Genomic DNA, 17,964 nt, shown 5'->3' with positions numbered 1-17,964 from the left:
GTTTATTGAGTACAGAGCACTGACACAAATTTAACGCTTTACAGTTTGGTTGAAACCAGATACCAAACCATTTCTCTACTCCTCACTTTACCTCCTTTTACGTTCCAGATCAGTCTGGGTACGAAGCTTGAAGCCTTGAACTTTTTTTTTAGTCCAAATTTTCATGGGCTAGTTCGAGCCCATGTCGAATTCTCGCCCAAGTCAAGATCTCCATGAGCCCTGTTCCGATTTCCAAAGTGAGTGTGAAACAACAACCCAAATAGCTTATAGTTGGAGTTGGTTGTACCGTACGTTGTTAACCAACCCTAATTCCTATAGTATAGTCTATACTTGAAAAAAAAAAAAAAAATACCGGGGGTACCTTATTACTATTGTCATCAGAACAAAGTCAAAAGATTCACTCAAATGCGAACTCCGCTCATACCCGAAAAAAGAAAAAAGAAGATCCTACGTGACTAGGTTCATAATCATTAATAACTCCATCTCTCTAGTTGTTCAGTCATTAATGAGGTTTACCGATCTCCATGGCATGTGTTCACACTGAATGATTCATCGCTAAATCCGATGGATTTGCATCTTCCAGCGAAATAGTTGACCAAGAATTGTCGTTTGTTTTGACCAACTTAGAGTAGGGAGACTAGAGAAGAATTCATTAGTTACAGGGGCAAGCAACATCAACAGCTGGAAACAGTACAATGACAACAAGGTAGAAAGATGGTAAAGATTCCCGTCTGTTATTACTAGACGATGCTTTGGTGGCAGAAAGCCTGAGCAGAGCAGAGCGAGTCAAGACTCAAAGAGTGAGAAACTTAAAATAATAAAAGAGATACTCTACTCAAGACTCAAGAGCAACCAATAGCAGCATGATGGATGACTACTTAATACTTATGATGCATTTAACCCTACACGTGTCGTACAGGTTATCCTCCTGCACCATTATCCCGTGGGCCATACTTCTGTGTCCAACCTCACATAGATGGCTAAGATGCATCCAGGGATTTTAGGCAATGGGTAGCCATAAATTATGGCGTCCAATTCTAGATTGGAAGGCTTGAGTTGTTTCTGAATCAAACGGATGCGATCTGGTCAGAATGGCCCAGATTAATGATTAAGAGGCGCATCCGAGATGATGGAGCTGGGTTCCATTATGTAATTTATCCCCTCTCAAAAGTAAAGAGGGGGTTAGTTGGCACTTGGCAGGGAGAAATATATATATATATATATATATATATATATATATATATATATATATATATTGAGTGCAGAACAGCAGTAGGTCTGTTGGGAATTAGGATAGTTGGCAATTGTGTCAGTAAAAGATGTCAAGCAAGCTTAGAGTTGAAGAGAAGAACCTACCTCTTTCTTTCTCTCTCTCTAACTAAAGAAAAGATAAATAAATATACGATAACTTAAATAAAAAATTAGAATGAATTTGCTGAGAAGAAACCGGGTTAGGTTTTGATATATTTTAGCAGCAAGGGTAGTTAGCAGTGGTTAATCTGTCCTTTGGAATCGTACATTTCATCTGTTTAGTTGTTACAGTAAGCAAAACCCCCACACTCCAACCTCCCAACAATCTGTAGTGCTTTTCCCACCATTTCTGCAAATATACAGTTGGGTGATTAAGGGTTTTCATTTTTTCCCCTTTTCGATTGCCTGATCTGGACCAGCATTTGATGCTCTAATGGTTCTGTAACGCCTTATTTGGGGGATATGAAAACTTGTGTTGGCTGGAAGATTTAAACCTTACCCGTTCGGCCGTTCTACTGTTTTGTGTAATTGTAGTAGCATTTGGTGCTTTTAGTGTGTTCTATTCTAGTGTACCTAAAGTAAGCCATATTATTGTGTGGAAAAAAAAAATAAAAAAAAACTCAGCAGTGGGGGTTTGGGTCAATTGAATTTGAAATCAGAATGTTCACCAGTTCTTGAGCTCTGCTGAGATTTCTGTATTCATTACTTTCAGCTTCTATCATGGCATACAAGTTTCAAATGATCCTCTCTTGAACCTGACCAATGGAATTTTATGCTTATTTGGATTGAATGCATAGTTAATTGAGTAAGAGATGCTGATATTTCGTTTCTTTTAAAGACAAAAGAAAAAGGGAATCTGCTTTCCTTTTTTTTTTGTTAGTTTGATGAGCTGTTAACTAATGCCATTCTTTTCTTGTTTGTCTCCTTTGTGCTCTGAAAGGTTCACTTTCTTGTCTGTAGGACATTTTTTCACATTAGAGTAGACGTGATCTTAGGGTTTTAGAAGGCACAGGTAAGTTGCTTGTACCGTGTAGATTGTAGATTATATGCCTGGTACACTCGATTTCTCCTTTTCCTTTGATGCTGCAACTGAGCCATTCTTTTGCTTTAATCCCTACTTGGTTCTATAAAGCTGCCAAGGTTATTTGTTCCTTGTTGAGTCCTGCAAGAAATTACCGGCTATTTTTAGTCAAACCCACTTTGGCTTTACTTACAGAACTTCTCTTTTAAGCTAACTTAGCTATTTCACTTGCATTTGGGGGGAGACTGTGAATTGGACTCGAAATAGGTTGAATTCAACAGATTGGAAAATTTAGTTAGTCTCGTTAGAGGACATGGGTGCTGATGATAATGGGGATTTGGGGTTCCAACAGAGATGTGGAAGCCTTCTGAATTGTCCATCTTCAGGGATGTACGTGCCTGAGAAGGTTGTTGGGATGACAGCAAGCTCAATGTCCATGTCTAAATCTTCCAATGTAGTGGACTCATTCTTCCCTTCTCCTTGGGATCCATTTGTTTCACAGGCACAGAACGTGGAATTCCAGGTTTCTTCTATTGTTTCTCCCCATCAAATTACTACTTCAACTTATGGTGTTGGTATGCTGGAAAATCGGGGAGTCAGCCCTCACCTTGTTCAGTTTCCATCTGATCCTAACCTTGTCGACCTAGCGCCCAAGCTTCCATGTTTTGGTAGTGGGAGCTTCTCTGATATGGTTAGCTCCCTTGGCTTGCCAGATTGTGACCAAATTGTCAATGCTGACTGTCTCGATTACCCCTCCTCAAACAAGGAGGGTGATACTGAGAAAACCGCAAGTTCAACGAATGGTGCTATTCACGCCAGAGTCTTCCAAGAGGACCAGCAGGACGACGGGGCTGGGGGACCTTCACCTAATGGAAAGAAAAGGAAAAGAGTGCCTGAAAATCATTCTCAATTTGATACCAGTCAGGTAAACTGCGTTACACTTCATGATCGTTCACCATTATGTCATGCAAGATTGTGATTTGGTTTTTATCTCCGAAGGGACAGAGTTTGGAGGCTGAGCAGCAAAAGGACCTCTCACAGAAGACCTTAGATGGTGCCAATGAGCAGGATGAGAAGAAACAGAAAAATGAGCAGAACCCAGGTGCTAATTCGCGTGGTAAGGTAACAGGTAAACAAGCTAAAGACCGGTCCCAGAATGGGGACGCCCCAAAAGAAGATTACATTCATGTAAGAGCAAGAAGAGGCCAGGCTACCAATAGTCACAGCCTGGCAGAGAGGGTAACTTCTTCCTATGAGCCATCCGTAGTTCTCATAATAGAAATTCTTTGTCTTTCTCCAGATTGTTGAGCATACATCCTTCATCAATGTGTAGGTCAGAAGAGAAAAGATCAGTGAGCGGATGAGGTTTCTTCAAGATCTTGTTCCAGGATGCAACAAGGTAGATGAAGAAAGTTTTAATTTCTCTATTTCTGTGGATTCTCTTATTTAGCTCGTTGCTTCTAATTAGTTATTGTTTTTTACAAATAAAGGTTACTGGGAAGGCTGGAATGCTTGATGAAATTATCAATTACGTGCAATCATTACAACGGCAGGTTGAGGTATGTAGTTCACCAATTCCTCTATATACTTACCAAGAAGAAAACAGGGGAGTGAAGGAGAAAACCTCCATATGATATAGACCACTGTGTTACATCTACACTACTAGTAAGCACCTAGGGGGCCATTTCTCTAGTTCATTTCTCTTTGATGCAAGTGCCGGTAAATGGGATTTTTATCTTTCGTTCAAAGTACCATCCCTCCATTCAAGTTTTAGTTCTAGAATGAAAGTTGACTGGTTGGTCCATTGAATGTTTAGTCCTGATTGGTTCTGCCTGCCTCGTGCTTGGAGCTGGCTCTCTAAATTGAATGCTCCACCATGTGATGTTTCTGGGAAGAATTTTAAGGGGGGAAGGTGAATGTCTTCTTGTAATCGAAAATGGTCTCCTTACCTCAGGGAGGGGAAGATTGAGCTTGTGTTGTTCCAATGTGGATGTGGGCTGATGTGATCTCGTTTACAATCCCATATCATAAAAGCTCATATTATGTTTTATGTGCAATGCTGTTATAAAATGCTGAAACTTGGGTCTATTTGCATATTTTCCATTTAGTAAGTGGAGTTAGGAATTTAGCTTGTTTATTTTTCTAATTGGCTTTGTTGATTCTTATGATATGTCACATGTTCTACTGCAGTTCCTGTCAATGAAACTTGCCACTGTCAATCCGGAGCTAAACATTAACATGGAACGATTTCTATCAAAAGATGTAAGTATGGATGTTGTAACAATAGTTCTATAGATGAAGGTGAAGCACGGTTTCTTTAGAGCTTGCTATGAACTCCTTGTTAGTTGACAAATTTGACTCCACTGTATAGATGCTTCATTCACGAGGTGGCAGTTCAAGTACTCCTGGATTTGCTCCAGGAATGAGCTCCTCTTTTCCACAACAGCACATAACTCCATCACAGGGTGCCTTGCCAGTAGTCCAGGGTACAAATCCACAGTTAACCCCCATTCCTCCGGTAAGACAAATGAGTTGTTGTACCTCCCTTTCCTCTCCTTTGTTCATCAGTCATTGATTATAGAGCCCTCTGGTTACAGATACCCGGTGCATGGGATGATGAGCTTCAAGGTGTTATCCAATTGGGCTTCGTTCCTAACTCAACTCTGGACAATATTGGTCATAATGGTAAAAGAAATAAAAAGGAAAAGAAAAGCATTTGGTTTAATCCAACTTATAGTTTTATACTTTTACATTGAAAGTTTTGTCCCATCTTGCAGGTTGCATGAAGGTGTAGTTATAGATGTCTTTTTGAAGTCAACTCCATCAAAAAGGAATCTCTGGACCAGTCTTCATTTAATCTTACATTTATTTATTTTTTTCTGAAAAACCAGTAGAAAGTAAAAGAGAGTGAGAGAGAATTTTTCGGAGTTGTATAGTCCATGGCTCCTAACCGTTTGTTCTTCGAGTTTTAGCAGAAGAAGGTGACTTGATAGGCACACACACCATGTATAGTCAGACAGCATAGGTTTACATGACTTGGGGAGATGATTGTTTTTATGGGTGCTATAGTACAGAGGTATGTGAGAAGCTTTGTGAGAGTTTTCATAACCTGTAACAGAAAGATTGTTAATAGCGGGCACTAAATTGAAACTTCTGAGCTTGATTCTGTTACAATAAAAGGGCAGATGGGTTCCTCATTTTTCCTCTTTTTTTTTCTCTTTTTTTTTTCGTTTTGTTTGTGTGCTTGTGTAGACTTGTAATGCTAGATCTATTTGTAATGGTAAAGATGTCTAGTCTGAGACCCATGGGGATTGGTGAGTTAGATCGAGTCAAGTAAAATGTCTTCTTTGAGTTCTTTAACCATTGTATTTGTAAATGTAACATGGCCAACATGCGAACCATTCAAAACCATCCACGGCAAATGAGCCCGAATTGTCTAACATAAGCCACATGTTTAAATAATTTTGATGTTCTGTGGATTGAGTCATTAATGAACCACAACCGTGACAAACTTGTCACCATAAACACAACACAAGTTCAGCTTTTTTACGCCTTATCCGTTGCTGCAGTTTTGTGGGCTTTGTAGCTTCTGTTTCTTTTGGATTCTGTCAACGTTGCCAGGCCCAGAATCGGTTTGGGCGGCTTTAGTTCAATATAAAGATTAAAGAAAGCATAAATCCATTCAGAATTCAGAGCACTTCCATTACTAATTAAAAAAAAAAGAATATTCACAGGGAAAAAAGGTTAAGGACATAAAGAAAGAACCAGGGATTCTGGGCTAGCATCTGGGTTTTGTTTCTTATGGTGTCTCTGATTCTCTTTCTGGTGTGGGGCCTTTGGCCCAGCCACTCCATGGAGCAAAGGCCTCTGACTCTCCGTAGAATTTTGAATTCCCCTTCCCCCCTCTGTTACCCTTCTTTAGTATAAATCGGTTTGAAATAAAAAATCCTACAATTCTTTTTTGTTTTGGGAAAGAGGAGAAAAAAATTTTGAGATAACAGAAAGGCATGATACCGGAAAACCTTTTAACCAAAGCCAATCAACCGGAAGTGATGACAAATCAGGTGGTATTCATAAAAATTCACGGCAGGGACCAGGGAGTGGGCCGGGTGTGATTGGTCAAAGCTAAGCTCTTCCGGCATCATTGCGCTGGCCGTTTTCTAACCGTTGCAATGGTTACAGGGAAAGATACTTAATTGTCTTTACTTCCAAAGGGAGTATCTTCGGCTTGGTGTACGACTGGATTAGTGAGTGAATGACCACGCTAAGTTGTTATAACCGAGCCTGAGCTCAACTTTAGGTATACTCGTATAACAAATATTAATCTTGGTAATCGGTATCTTACAAAAACTGCTAAGCAACGTATTCTTTTCTTATATCTATAAATGTCAAGAATTCAACAAGCCAAACTAATCTGGGTGAGTCTTGTCTCATTTGCGGCTTTCCTATAAGCTAGTAGTGTTGTTAAGACATGGATTGGACTGAACGGTTGAACTGGTGATCTAATGGCCTTTCTGGGTTCTGGTGAAATGGTGATTGCTGCTTTACTATAAAGCTAGTTGTTAGTCTTGGACTGGACTGGACGTGACCTTTCTGGGTACTGGTAAAATGGTGATTTTCACGGTTTAAACATGCATGCTAACCATAGCTCAGTGCCTGTTTGAGAGGGCTAAAGCCTAAATATGCGTTTATTGAGTAAAAAAAATTAATTGAAATCAAATTGGAGAAGTACGGATTTTTCTAATTTAGATTTTTTTATTTTCACTACAAAGCTATAAACATTCAAAAGATCAACAATCCACATTCTATGCATTAACATTCACCCATGAATTGGCATCAATTTCGAATTGCCACCTATTCTGATAGTATTTTGAACTTATAAATTCTGACTCTGGGCTGATCGATCATTTTCCCAAACAAAATCCGTCAAAGTGATTCAGTAAAAACAACTCAATTAAAGCCAAAGCCCTCCCAAAAGTACCCTCAGTGAGCATTCTAGTTTAGTGTTGCAGATAATCCATCTTTTATTCTATTTTTTTCTTTTAATTTCCCCTCTTTAATATTATGCACCCTTCTATAAAGATGTCATCAACACCTGAAATTTGAGTTGCAAGCACAATAAAGCCAAACAGTGGCTCCTTCCTTTAATCATGATACGTTGACAATAACAAAGAAGGTGGTGGCAGCTGGTGATAACCGGATAAAAATTATAAACCAGAGTACCAGACCACTTTGTCAGTTCTCTTTTCTCCTTCAAATACTTATCTAATTTCAGGTGAAAATGTAAAAGCAAATCTTGCTGAAGAAATGTTCATTTTTGTGTTAGGAGAATAGCAGAAATTAAGTCGGTCGAAAGAGAACATGCTTAGTTGCTTACTAAGGCTGCATTTGGCATTCTTTATTTTAAGAATTTATTTATTTATATAATTAAAATGTTCCTATAAATTAATACTGAGTTGAGTTTTTAACAGCCAAAAGGGATAAATCCTTAAATATAAGGAATGCCAAATACAGGATAAGATCTTAAGAACGCACTAATCAGAGTTCTTGAGAGATGAACTCATGAAGATTTTAATGTTGTAAATTAATACATTGAAATAAATATATTTTTTAATTGTTAATTTAACGGCGAACATAAAAAGTGAAAGAGTTGTTTTTTATTTGACAAAACTTAAATCACATTGCGACACTTGGCTTGCAAATGATACTTCGGCGTTGAGTAAGTAAACTAGGTCGGCAAGTTAGTTTGAAACCCCTCGCTCAGGTCGATCTCCACCTCGATCAGGCCGAGTTGTCAAGTCTCCCCGCTTATAGCGACCTGTTTCAGAGATTGGCCGAACTGTAGGAACCTACAGCGACTTGCAAGGGGAGCCCGCTGACTTGTCCCAATGATCCATTACCAACTCGAGATCTCTGGAGCATTAATGTCTCGACTGTTAGATCAGCCTACCGCATTGCACGCCTCAGAATTATTCGGGCAGATCGTAACCCTGTGCAGATCTCGTAATTGACGTAATAACTCAGCTGATCAAGCGAAAACGGTTCTACGAGAAGATGATACCCGTTGTAAGAGGACTAAGACCACTGATGCCTATATAAAGCACTCATTTCTATCTATGAAGGTACGCGTGATTACAACCTCTAAAACTCTCAAGCTTTCTCATTTTCTAATATTGTCAAACACTCTTTGACTTAAGTATAATCCGAATAAAATCAGCTCGGCTTGACAAAGTATAATCCGAATAAGAGTCCGAATCATCAGACACGCAAGAATAGCGAGATCGCGCGACATCAAGAGTTATTAATGTGGTGATAAAAATACCTATGCAATGATGTAAAAGGATATATAGCTTCGATTACTTTCAATGGTTCAACTTAATAACATTGGGTTTCTCTATCTCTCTCACACAATCATAATCAAATATAGATTTTTTATTTTCGAACAGTGATTTTGTTTTATAGAGTATTGTCATACTACTTAAAGGGTATTGGATAAAATGTCAACGATTCGGAGAGACGGAGATGATAATATACTCGGAGACGGAGAGACTTAAAAGAGTACTGCATAAAATACCGATATGCGGGGACGAGAGGCCTTGCAGGGATGGAAAGACGCAGCTTAGAGCTGTTTAGCAGGATGTGGGATCAATGATAATGGGCCCACAGACGAATATGCATTTAGCTACACGCGAACCAGAATGGTCACAAGTTATATATATATATCACACACCATAATTAACTAGCTTTATTTAATTACATTGCTAAACTCCCATCTGTATCGATATCGATCGATCGCACCAGCTTCGTGAGAATGCATGCCATCAAAAACATCTCTTTGACTTGTTTGAATCATTATTTAAGGAACCTTGACAATAATTTCTCATCATGCTTTTCATCGTCCTCTTTGAGATATTACTAATATCACAAATCAAAGAACAGTCAGCTGGGTTTTGAAAAATAACTGCATTTTGAGATCTACAAATAGTCCAAAGAGCGTAAGCTATAGTAACCATTAACCAATAGCTCCGTTTTTTTCTGTCCTTGGCTCATATTGGATCCTATGCTTGAACGTATGAACTTGAGATAGAATGATGATAGCTAATTGTTAAAGAAATCGACTTCAGTATTCCTCACACTGTTTGCAGTCTCTTTCAGTCATCATGTATCGAAAATATTTTCTATGAAGAAAACATATAAGTATAAATAAAGATATTCTCATTGCATGGCTTTAAAAGTTGTATGAACGATGTAAACATGGTCTTGTGAAGAGTGAAGCCGATTTTATCGTTAAATTATGTGTAAAACACCATCGATCCTCAACACGTAGCAATATCTCATGTACATAGGATTCTCTCTCTCTCTCTCTTTGATGTATATCTCTTATCTCTTTAATTTCCTTCTATTTTGTCTTTACTATCTTGTAACAAATAAACTTCTCATGCTCCGTTCATCTAAAAAAAGAATACAACCAACCAAGGAAAGATCGTCTTGCCTTTCTTATTTATCCAAATTCGTTCATGGTATCAAAGCCCTTGATTAACGTCCTTAATTTCCTTGGGTCCACATCGTTCCACCATGTTGAGAACTAGCAACGGTTCCTCAAATCCTTCGACCTGGACAAGTACCAATCTTTTAGCTGTACCCAATTCGCTCAACTCATCATTTCAGTGAAGCTTGATGTTTCAAATTATTTTCAAGTTGAGAACCCCCTCCTCGGTCATCATCTTTTTGGTTATGTTGATGGCACAACTCCTTGCCCAGCTTTGACACCTTCGTCTTCCTCAGACCTCACTAGCCCAATAAACAAGTGTGGGATACACTTGAACCTTGATGCTGAATATAATGTGTCCATCCCTCTACCATCCACTTCCATGGTTACACGTGTTAAGCATGGCATCCTCAAACTCCATTCTAGTTCTTCACAAGAAACTAAGCCCACTTACCATACACAAAGCTCAGATAAGATAGGGGTCTTTGCTATGCTCGAGGAATATAAGGGTCTTATTTAAAATGATACTTGGAATCTCATCCCTCTTACTTCCGACAAGAACGTTGTTGGAAACGTTTGGGTGTATAAAATTAAACATCAAGAAGTTGGTTGTATTGAGTGCTTCAAAACACGCTTACCGAAGGTTACACTTAGGAGGTAGGCGTCGACTTTGATGAAACCCACAACCATTGGGACTGTATTATCTTTGAATGCTTGTTTCAAATGGTAGATTCATCAACTGGATGTTGGTAATGTCTTCTTCTACGGTGTATTGCAAAAGGAGGTGTGTATGAAACAATCCATTGGATTTGTTAATTCTCCTTTTCTGAATAATGTCTATTAACTCAACAAATCATTATAGAGCCTGTAACAGACTCCTTGAGCTTGATTCACATGTTTGTACAATCACTTCTCTTGGGTTTCCTTGAATTACATGCTTACTCCTTATTCTTAGCGTGATGGTTATTCTATTTTACTAACACTTATTTATGCTTATGACATTCTGATAGCTAGGAGTTCCCCATCTACCAATCAAGAGTTGATATCTCAGTTGGCATTGCTTTCCTCTTTGTCATACGGATATTGCTCATTTTGTCTTAGTCTTGAATTAAAATATTCTTCTAGTTGCATTCATATTTATTAGTACAAACATATCCAAAACTCACTATTGCATGTAAATATGCAAGATTGCAAAACTAGTACCACTCCTATGACTATGACTGCCTCATGTCGCCTAGGTGATTCTTGTCCTCTCTTTGATAATCCCACTCTTTTTCAAATCATTGTTGGTGGTCTTTTTCGAATCACCTGCTGTTACTTACTAAGTTTGTTGTTAAGCCGATATTATGATCAAGGTTCAAAGCATTGATTGTTGGATTTTAATCTCATAAGAGATTAAATTTAATGGGTTTGATTCGTCAATTATATGAGAAATTGCATATGCACATTTGATTGGAAAATTAGTTTTTCTCTTACAAAACTCTGTTTTGAACTTGTCCCACATTGAAAAATTATAAGCTTTGTTTTCAGTATTTTAATAGGAGTTGATATCGGGCAATGTGTGCCCACACGTGTGGGCGTGTGTGTGCAGTGCAATAAGGCACTTTAGAGGCGCACTTTGCTCGCGACCAGCACCTACATTTTCTTTATACCTCTTCATAAACTATTTAAGGAGCATGAATCAAATTTCAAAAACACACATTTTTTAGATCCACTTTCTCTCTCTCTCTCAGTTTGGTCTGCTACAGTCTCACAGAAGGTTTTTTCGGAGATTCTTCAACTTTGTTGGTTGCAGATTCTCACCCAAGGCTCTGCTGTATCCTAGGAACAGATTTGCCTACAACCCAATAGCAAACTCAATGAAACTGAGTGGGGGCAAATAACGTTCTAAAGACAGTGCCTTCAGACGCGCCTCAGAGCTTGTCCTCCAAAGTTACAGTGACCCCTTTTTCCTACAATCTGTATCATGGGCTCATAATACGCTCCTATAGGGAGTGTTTCGGGTCAGACATTGGTTCAGGTGATAAATTAGCCTTAAACTGATCCCTCAAAACCAAATTAAAAAAATAAAAAATTAAGAAAAAAAAGCACCAATACAGGCCGATTTCTCTCTCTTTCTCTCTTTCTCTCTTTCTCTATGGTGTGACAACCACAGTGCCACTCACTTAGCATCCAATCTTGTACATCATGGGCGTGCCAAAACATATTGAATTCGATGTTCACTTTATTCGAGAGAAGGTTGTAGACAAGTCTCTCTCTGTTCATTTCATTCCAAGTGATGAACAAATTGTGGAGTGTGGACTTCATAACTAAGCCCTGGGCTTTTAGAAAATTTTAGCCAATTTTAGAAACTGACTTCTTGAAAAGAATACTTTTTTAGTGTTTGAATGGTAGCCGCTTAAAAAAAAAAAAACTTCTTAGGCTTTGTTTGGTTTGAAAGAAAAGGCAAAGAAAGAAAGGGAAAGACAGGGAAACCAATACATGGATTGTAAAGGTTTCTCTACTTTTCCCTTCATTTTCTTACATTTTCCTTCAAACCAAACATAGCCTGAATTCTTGCAAACATAAAAAGCAAAATGATTTTTTTTTTCAGTTTTTTCAAACAGACCTTTTTTTAGATAAGAAATCCACTCCCAACTTTTTCATCAAACAATTTTTTTACTTTGATTTTGGCTTCTCCAAAGATAATATCTAATGTAATAAATATATTGCAGGCCGTGAAGGAGAAAATAAGATCAATACTAAAATTTTCAACCATACTAATCGAAAGAAAAAAAAGAAAAAGTACAATAATGTAAGATAAATTTATACTATAAGGTGCTTGGTTCAGTTGGTAAGGGTAGATTTATTAGGATCAAATCCCCTAATCCCACCTGCACCAGGGTTGGGGCTACTTATGGACTTTGGATGGATATGGGTATTCCATTGTGCAATCCACATTTCATAAGTTGTGTAAGAGTCCATTGGTTTTTTGGATCTTGAGAGAGAGGAATGTGAGTCAATCGGATTTTGGTTTTTATTGACCAAAATACTTTTTTGTTTTCTTGGATATCAATTGGGTGAGACAAAATTACACAGTTTTAATAATGTATTTTTATAATTGAAACGCTCATTGTTTTATTTACCTAAAAACTAAACAAAAAGGGATCGAAAAATGAACGGGCCCAAGTGTAACCCCATCCCAAGGAGGAGAAGAAAAATTTATGAAAAAGTATATAGTATCACACTATATAATTCTGAATTTCATTGTAATCTTACATAATTCAAAATGATAAACATCAATATCTATTCGTATTTTAGCATCAATTCTGAGTTGACACCTACTCCAATTATATTGTGGGATTAAGAATTCTTCGAGTGTGTTGTACAGTCATTCTCCCAATTTATGATTTATATTGAACCGCTTAAATCAAAAGATGGTTAATTTGAATTCCGCTGTGTATGAAGAATATCTCTCAATGATTATATTATCTATTCTAGTACTATCATCGCGAAATGTTTCCAATACACGGCGGAGATGTATTGTGGGACGTTGTAGACGGTTCATATTGATTACATCATCATGCTACTTGGCAGAAACATTGAAACAATGCTTCCGTTCTGTAGAAAAGCACGCCTCGCAGTTGTCGACGTGGTAACCTCGTAACTCGATCTGGGACTGGGAGGTGGGAGCCTTTTCTTTTCCCGTTTCTCCATCATATTTTTCGTCTCCATTTCTACTTCTCCCGCTCTCTCTCTCGCTCGTATCGGTATCTCATGGCGTTGGCATCCTCCCATCCTCTCTCTCCCCAGTTTCTTTCCACTAGCTTTCAAACGAAGCTGCGGAAAGACCATTCTCACCAACTTCCAATCTGGTTTAATACTCCTCGGCTCCGTTATTGTCTCCGACTCCCAGCTACCAGAAGATTCTCCAACTACTCGCAGGTACTCCTTCTCTGACTAGAAAGAATAACCTCCCTTTTTCCTTGTTTTCATTTGCTGCAAAGGCATCTTCGAAATAGAATTTTTTTTCCTTCAATTATCTGATCAATTTTAACCAGGAAAGTGACAATTTGGTCTCTGAACCACGTAATTGGAGCGGGAGGATCGCCAGGGACTATGACGACTTCAGCACCGACGACGATGCCGATGACGATGAAGAGGGCGAAGACGAAGATCGGAGCTTGGATCTTCTCGTTCGTTTCGTTCAGAATGTGTTCCGGAAGATCTCCCGGCGCGCTAGGAAGGCCGTCCGATCAGTCCTTCCGCTTTCTATTTCCACTAAATTGGTTTGTCCTTGTATTCCAAAATGATTCCTCCAATAAAGTATGATTTATTTCATCTATGTGGTCAGAAAATGCATTCTAAATTTTCTATATTTGGTTCGATAGAAAATAAGAGACAAACAGAAAGTCCAGGGAAAGTAATTAACAAAATTTCTGAAATTACTTAGAATTTCCTTCAACTTTCTGCTTCTCTCTTATTTACCATTAAACCAAACACTTCCTAAACGAAGGGCTTTTCCTTAGCAGATATACAGTCAAGTTGAAAATAATACCTTTAGATGTTTTCTTCTTGCTGCCCGTGATACTACTTAAACTCCAATTTTAATCTTTTTGCTTAAATTTCCAGCTGCTGTCTTATCGGCGCCATTATTTCATGTGTAGGATTTCATCCCTGAAGGAAATTTATTTCGAAATTATGAATCTATTTGTAACCTTAACAAACATGCCTTGGTTACTTACAGGTGGGCTTTTCGGTTAACGGAATTATAATATTGGCGTTTTTGTGGGTTCTGAAGGCATTCCTTGAGGTAGTGTACTGCTCTCTGAACAACCAACTTGCTCGTTAAAACACTCTTATTATTGGAGAAGAAGTTAAAGGCTTTCAATAGATTCATTCAGTTTTTACTTTTCCACTTTAGTAGAATTATTTTTTTTTTATAATTTTTAGTAGAATCAATTTTCCTTGTCTGTTTTTGAACCATTATCATTTCTTGTTCAGATGCTCACTCTCAGGCTATGTTCAGTTTGGTTTGAAGGAAAATGTAGGGAAAGGAAGGGAAAGGTAGGGAGACCTTTACAAATCTTGTCCATGTCTTTCCCTTCCTTTCCATACCGTTTCCTTCAAACCAAACATAGCCTAAAGTCTAAACATGGCATCTCTCGTGTATACCGACATAATGGATAACATCTTATATCTGTTTCAGAGGCTACAGTTAGGCAGCTGGGGTTCCATTATTGATTCAGTTGACTATCATTGGTATCTATGGAAACCAGAGTCCGGATCTCCAGCCCACGAGAACTCTGCCCACATTAATCGCAGCCACACATGAAGAACATCTCATCCTCTACATAGTATTATGCAGGGGGAGATGTTCCCAATTCACGGGAGGTAGTGTATTGTGGGTAGGTGTGGGCAGAGTTCTCGTGGGCAGGAGATCCGGAGTCTGGAAATCAACCCCTCAGCCGAAAATGTATATGTGATATTAATTACCATTTACATCAGTACTTTTCTGAACCATGCCAGTTTTAGTATCAAGGCAACTTACCACTCTACCAAATTTTAGATGATTTTCTAACTTCTGCTTATAGTTCATCTTCTCTTGGTTTCTCTTCCTTTCATCTGTTTTGCTCTTTGTTTTACATGGTATCAAACTAGTTGTGGTCCCATAGACTTAGTAATTTGAATAATTGTTTCTACATTCAATAATCTCCTTTTTTGGATGAAGTCACTCCTGAGTTCTGACCAGTCATGCACACATTGGCACGTTTAATGGCAATTTAGGCAGAATGATTGGATTCAAATCCAATAAAGTATTTCCCTGTTACTAGCAATATTCTTTTCTACACAATGTCAATGTGAGTTTTTTTTTTTTTTTTTATTTGACATAGTTGTTTAATATATACAACTCAGCCCAAGACAAGTTGCTACCATGGAGTTACAAATGTAAAGCTGTCAAACTGAGTTGAACTTGAATTTGTTTCCTGAGAGTCAGGGAACGGAGCTAGGATTTTTTATTGAGGGGGACTAAAACCTAGAAAATATGGATTGGGGGGGGCAAAAACTAGGAAACATGGGTAAGGGGGCTAAAATGTAAGTGGAACTTAAATAGATTTTATGGGAATTTTGAAGGCATGGGGGGGGGGGGGGGCATGGCTCCCCACCACCACCCCCTGGCTCTGCCCCTGCTGAGAGTCTCACTAATTTTTTTTGTTTGCTAATGTCATATCTTGATTACAAGCCTAGGGATGTGGTTCAAACAGTATGGAGTATAAGATTTTGAATAAACAATTGATTATGCCATTCGTAGACATTCGTATTAGGTCATCTTTCTGTTCCATGAGGTGGCATATTATAGCATCCACCATTGTTTTATGTGATTGGATAGACTTTTTTAAATGAAAGTACTCTTGTGTTCTTGAATCAACAACGGTGTTATCTTATCAGGCAATACTGTAATTTCATAACTGGAAACTGGTGTAAATACATGCTTTGTTTTCTGGCTTTGAAGACAAAAGAAATATTATATTGATAGTTTGATACTAAATGGACATGTGCTGATGCATATTGTATACTGGCATTTTACATATCCCAGCTTCTCTTCTTTAACCAACTTTTCCCTCTTTGTTGTTCTATTCAGGTTGTCTGTACCCTTGGAAGTGTAGTGTTTGTAAGCATCTTACTTATTCGTGGGATTTGGTCTGGAGTTTTCTATTTACAAGAAAGCCGCAATCACAGGACTAGAAGCATTGATGATGAGAACACAGCATGGACTGGCACCCTGCCAGCAACTTGATTTGATCCTTCCACCTATTTTACAGGAAAAGGAAAACACAAAGGATGATTGGGATGGCCTCCTAACCACATAGAAATTAAAAGAAAGAATGAAATATGAACAAACAATAAGGTTCCAGGGGAAGCATTCCTTCATCCAGAATAAAGAAGGGAAGAAAGGTTTTGGCATATAAGTTAAGGCCAGTTTTCCATGGGAACGCCTAAGAGCAGGCTATTCAATGTGAATAATGATTACATTTCAAATAAAAGCAGTGAAAAAGATGGAATCTTTTGTATGGCACACATATCTGATAGAGGTATAACACCAAACATGGATTATAACTCTTGAACAAGAACAAACAAAGAAAGAATGAAAACCCAAAAGATTTTTCTTTCTTCTTACAGTTTTTCTTTGTTTTTTTCTTGGTTTTCATGCTTTCCAGATTTTGATTATGTTATTCTATGTTTACATTTGTGATTTATAACAGCAGGAAAGACCAATCTTTCAATTGTAGCTTGAGCCTTTCTTGTTGCTTAGTTAAAAATCTTTCTGTCCGTTTTGTGTTTGTTTCATCAAGCTTGTAGAAAATATAAAGTATCTCAGGTTGATCATCCTTGTTCAAGTTATCAACTGAATCAGTTACCCATTTCCATGTCTGGTTTTATCACTGTAACCAATCTAAGGTAAAAGATCCAATGCATGAGATCCAATTCTGAACTGGTAAATAAAGTACATTAATATATTCACATTCTATATTTTGTAGTGGGTTCCAAAGACTCCAAATTTTAGCTGCTTGCATGGGAAGGAATTTATTGGTAATGCTTGAGATCCTGCTAGGCAATGGATAGCTAGGACTTAGGGCTGTGTTCACTGTGAGCATAAATATTTATCTGCAAAGAAAATTTCCTATCTGGACCAACCATGCCAATAGGTGATGCCAAACTCAGAAGACACTTGATAGTATCACAACTAACTGCATTTGAAATTGAAGATGTTCTACTTGGTTGATTTAGAACCTAGATGACAGGGGGGCACTTAGTTACCTAGGTGATTAAGCACTCTTCTGAGCTATTACTGTTTTATAATGCAACTTGGTTAGTTTTAAAATGTCCTAGTTTTTTTTTTTCCTTTTTTTATGGGTTAGCTTGTTTCCCTAGTAAGAATAGCATGTATCAAACACTAAAAGTGATTTATCATGAAGCTGATAAAAAAAGGTGATCTAAGTCCAACATTAAAAAGTAATAGGAAAACAAAATTACATGGCCTATGAGAAAAAAAATAAAAAATAAAAAACAGTTTGGAGCCCCTATTCTTTTAATACGTGAGGGAGGTACAAAGAGATTATAGGTATGAAAATGACAAAAACAAACAAGATGATAGAGCCCTTATTTATGTTGAATGTGGTAGAGTTAAGGAGTGTTTATCTATGTGTTTTAATTGCAATGA

General features: G+C 37.9%; 2 protein-coding genes across 4 annotated transcripts; both read left to right on the top strand.

The window, feature by feature from the left end:
* Nucleotides 1-1,841: 1,841 nt before the first annotated feature.
* On the top strand, nt 1,842-5,469 carry LOC104609097 (transcription factor bHLH74-like). 3 transcript variants are annotated; one of them, XM_088889081.1, is made up of 9 exons: nt 2,435-2,678; nt 2,775-3,197; nt 3,272-3,511; nt 3,606-3,671; nt 3,763-3,831; nt 4,463-4,534; nt 4,644-4,790; nt 4,870-4,957; nt 5,050-5,469. In XM_088889081.1, exons 1-9 carry the CDS (start codon nt 2,586-2,588, stop codon nt 5,064-5,066), a joined length of 1,215 nt encoding a protein of 404 aa, XP_088745207.1. In that variant the 5' UTR covers nt 2,435-2,585; the 3' UTR covers nt 5,067-5,469. The 3 variants fall into 3 exon arrangements, with proteins under 3 accessions (XP_010273628.1, XP_010273618.1, XP_088745207.1); XM_010275326.3 differs by having other exon boundaries at nt 1,842-3,197; nt 3,278-3,511; XM_010275316.3 differs by having other exon boundaries at nt 2,371-3,197.
* Nucleotides 5,470-13,355: 7,886 nt separating this feature from the next.
* On the top strand, nt 13,356-17,070 carry LOC104609111 (ATP phosphoribosyltransferase regulatory subunit). Its single transcript, XM_010275336.3, has 4 exons — nt 13,356-13,685; nt 13,802-14,029; nt 14,488-14,553; nt 16,384-17,070. The coding sequence occupies exons 1-4, from the start codon at nt 13,518-13,520 to the stop codon at nt 16,537-16,539; spliced, it is 618 nt and encodes a 205-aa protein (XP_010273638.1). The 5' UTR covers nt 13,356-13,517; the 3' UTR covers nt 16,540-17,070.
* The last annotated feature ends 894 nt before the right edge of the window (nt 17,071-17,964 follow it).

Source organism: Nelumbo nucifera, chromosome 5 (genome assembly GCF_055504915.1).
Source record: "Nelumbo nucifera cultivar China Antique chromosome 5, China Antique-T2T, whole genome shotgun sequence".
NCBI lineage: Eukaryota > Viridiplantae > Streptophyta > Magnoliopsida > Proteales > Nelumbonaceae > Nelumbo > Nelumbo nucifera.
This window is presented reverse-complemented; position numbering and strand designations above follow the sequence as displayed.

Excerpts from the sequence above, each read along its gene's own strand:
- LOC104609097 (XM_010275316.3), top strand. The coding sequence starts at position 2,586 with ATGGGTGCTGATGATAATGGGGATTTGGGGTTCCAACAGAGATGTGGA. Across the intron at positions 3,832-4,462 it reads CATTACAACGGCAGGTTGAG|TTCCTGTCAATGAAACTTGC; the intron begins GTATGTAGTTCA and ends GTTCTACTGCAG. Across the intron at positions 4,791-4,869 it reads AGTTAACCCCCATTCCTCCG|ATACCCGGTGCATGGGATGA; the intron begins GTAAGACAAATG and ends CTCTGGTTACAG.
- LOC104609111 (XM_010275336.3), top strand. The coding sequence starts at position 13,518 with ATGGCGTTGGCATCCTCCCATCCTCTCTCTCCCCAGTTTCTTTCCACT. Across the intron at positions 13,686-13,801 it reads GATTCTCCAACTACTCGCAG|GAAAGTGACAATTTGGTCTC; the intron begins GTACTCCTTCTC and ends AATTTTAACCAG. Across the intron at positions 14,030-14,487 it reads TTTCTATTTCCACTAAATTG|GTGGGCTTTTCGGTTAACGG; the intron begins GTTTGTCCTTGT and ends GGTTACTTACAG.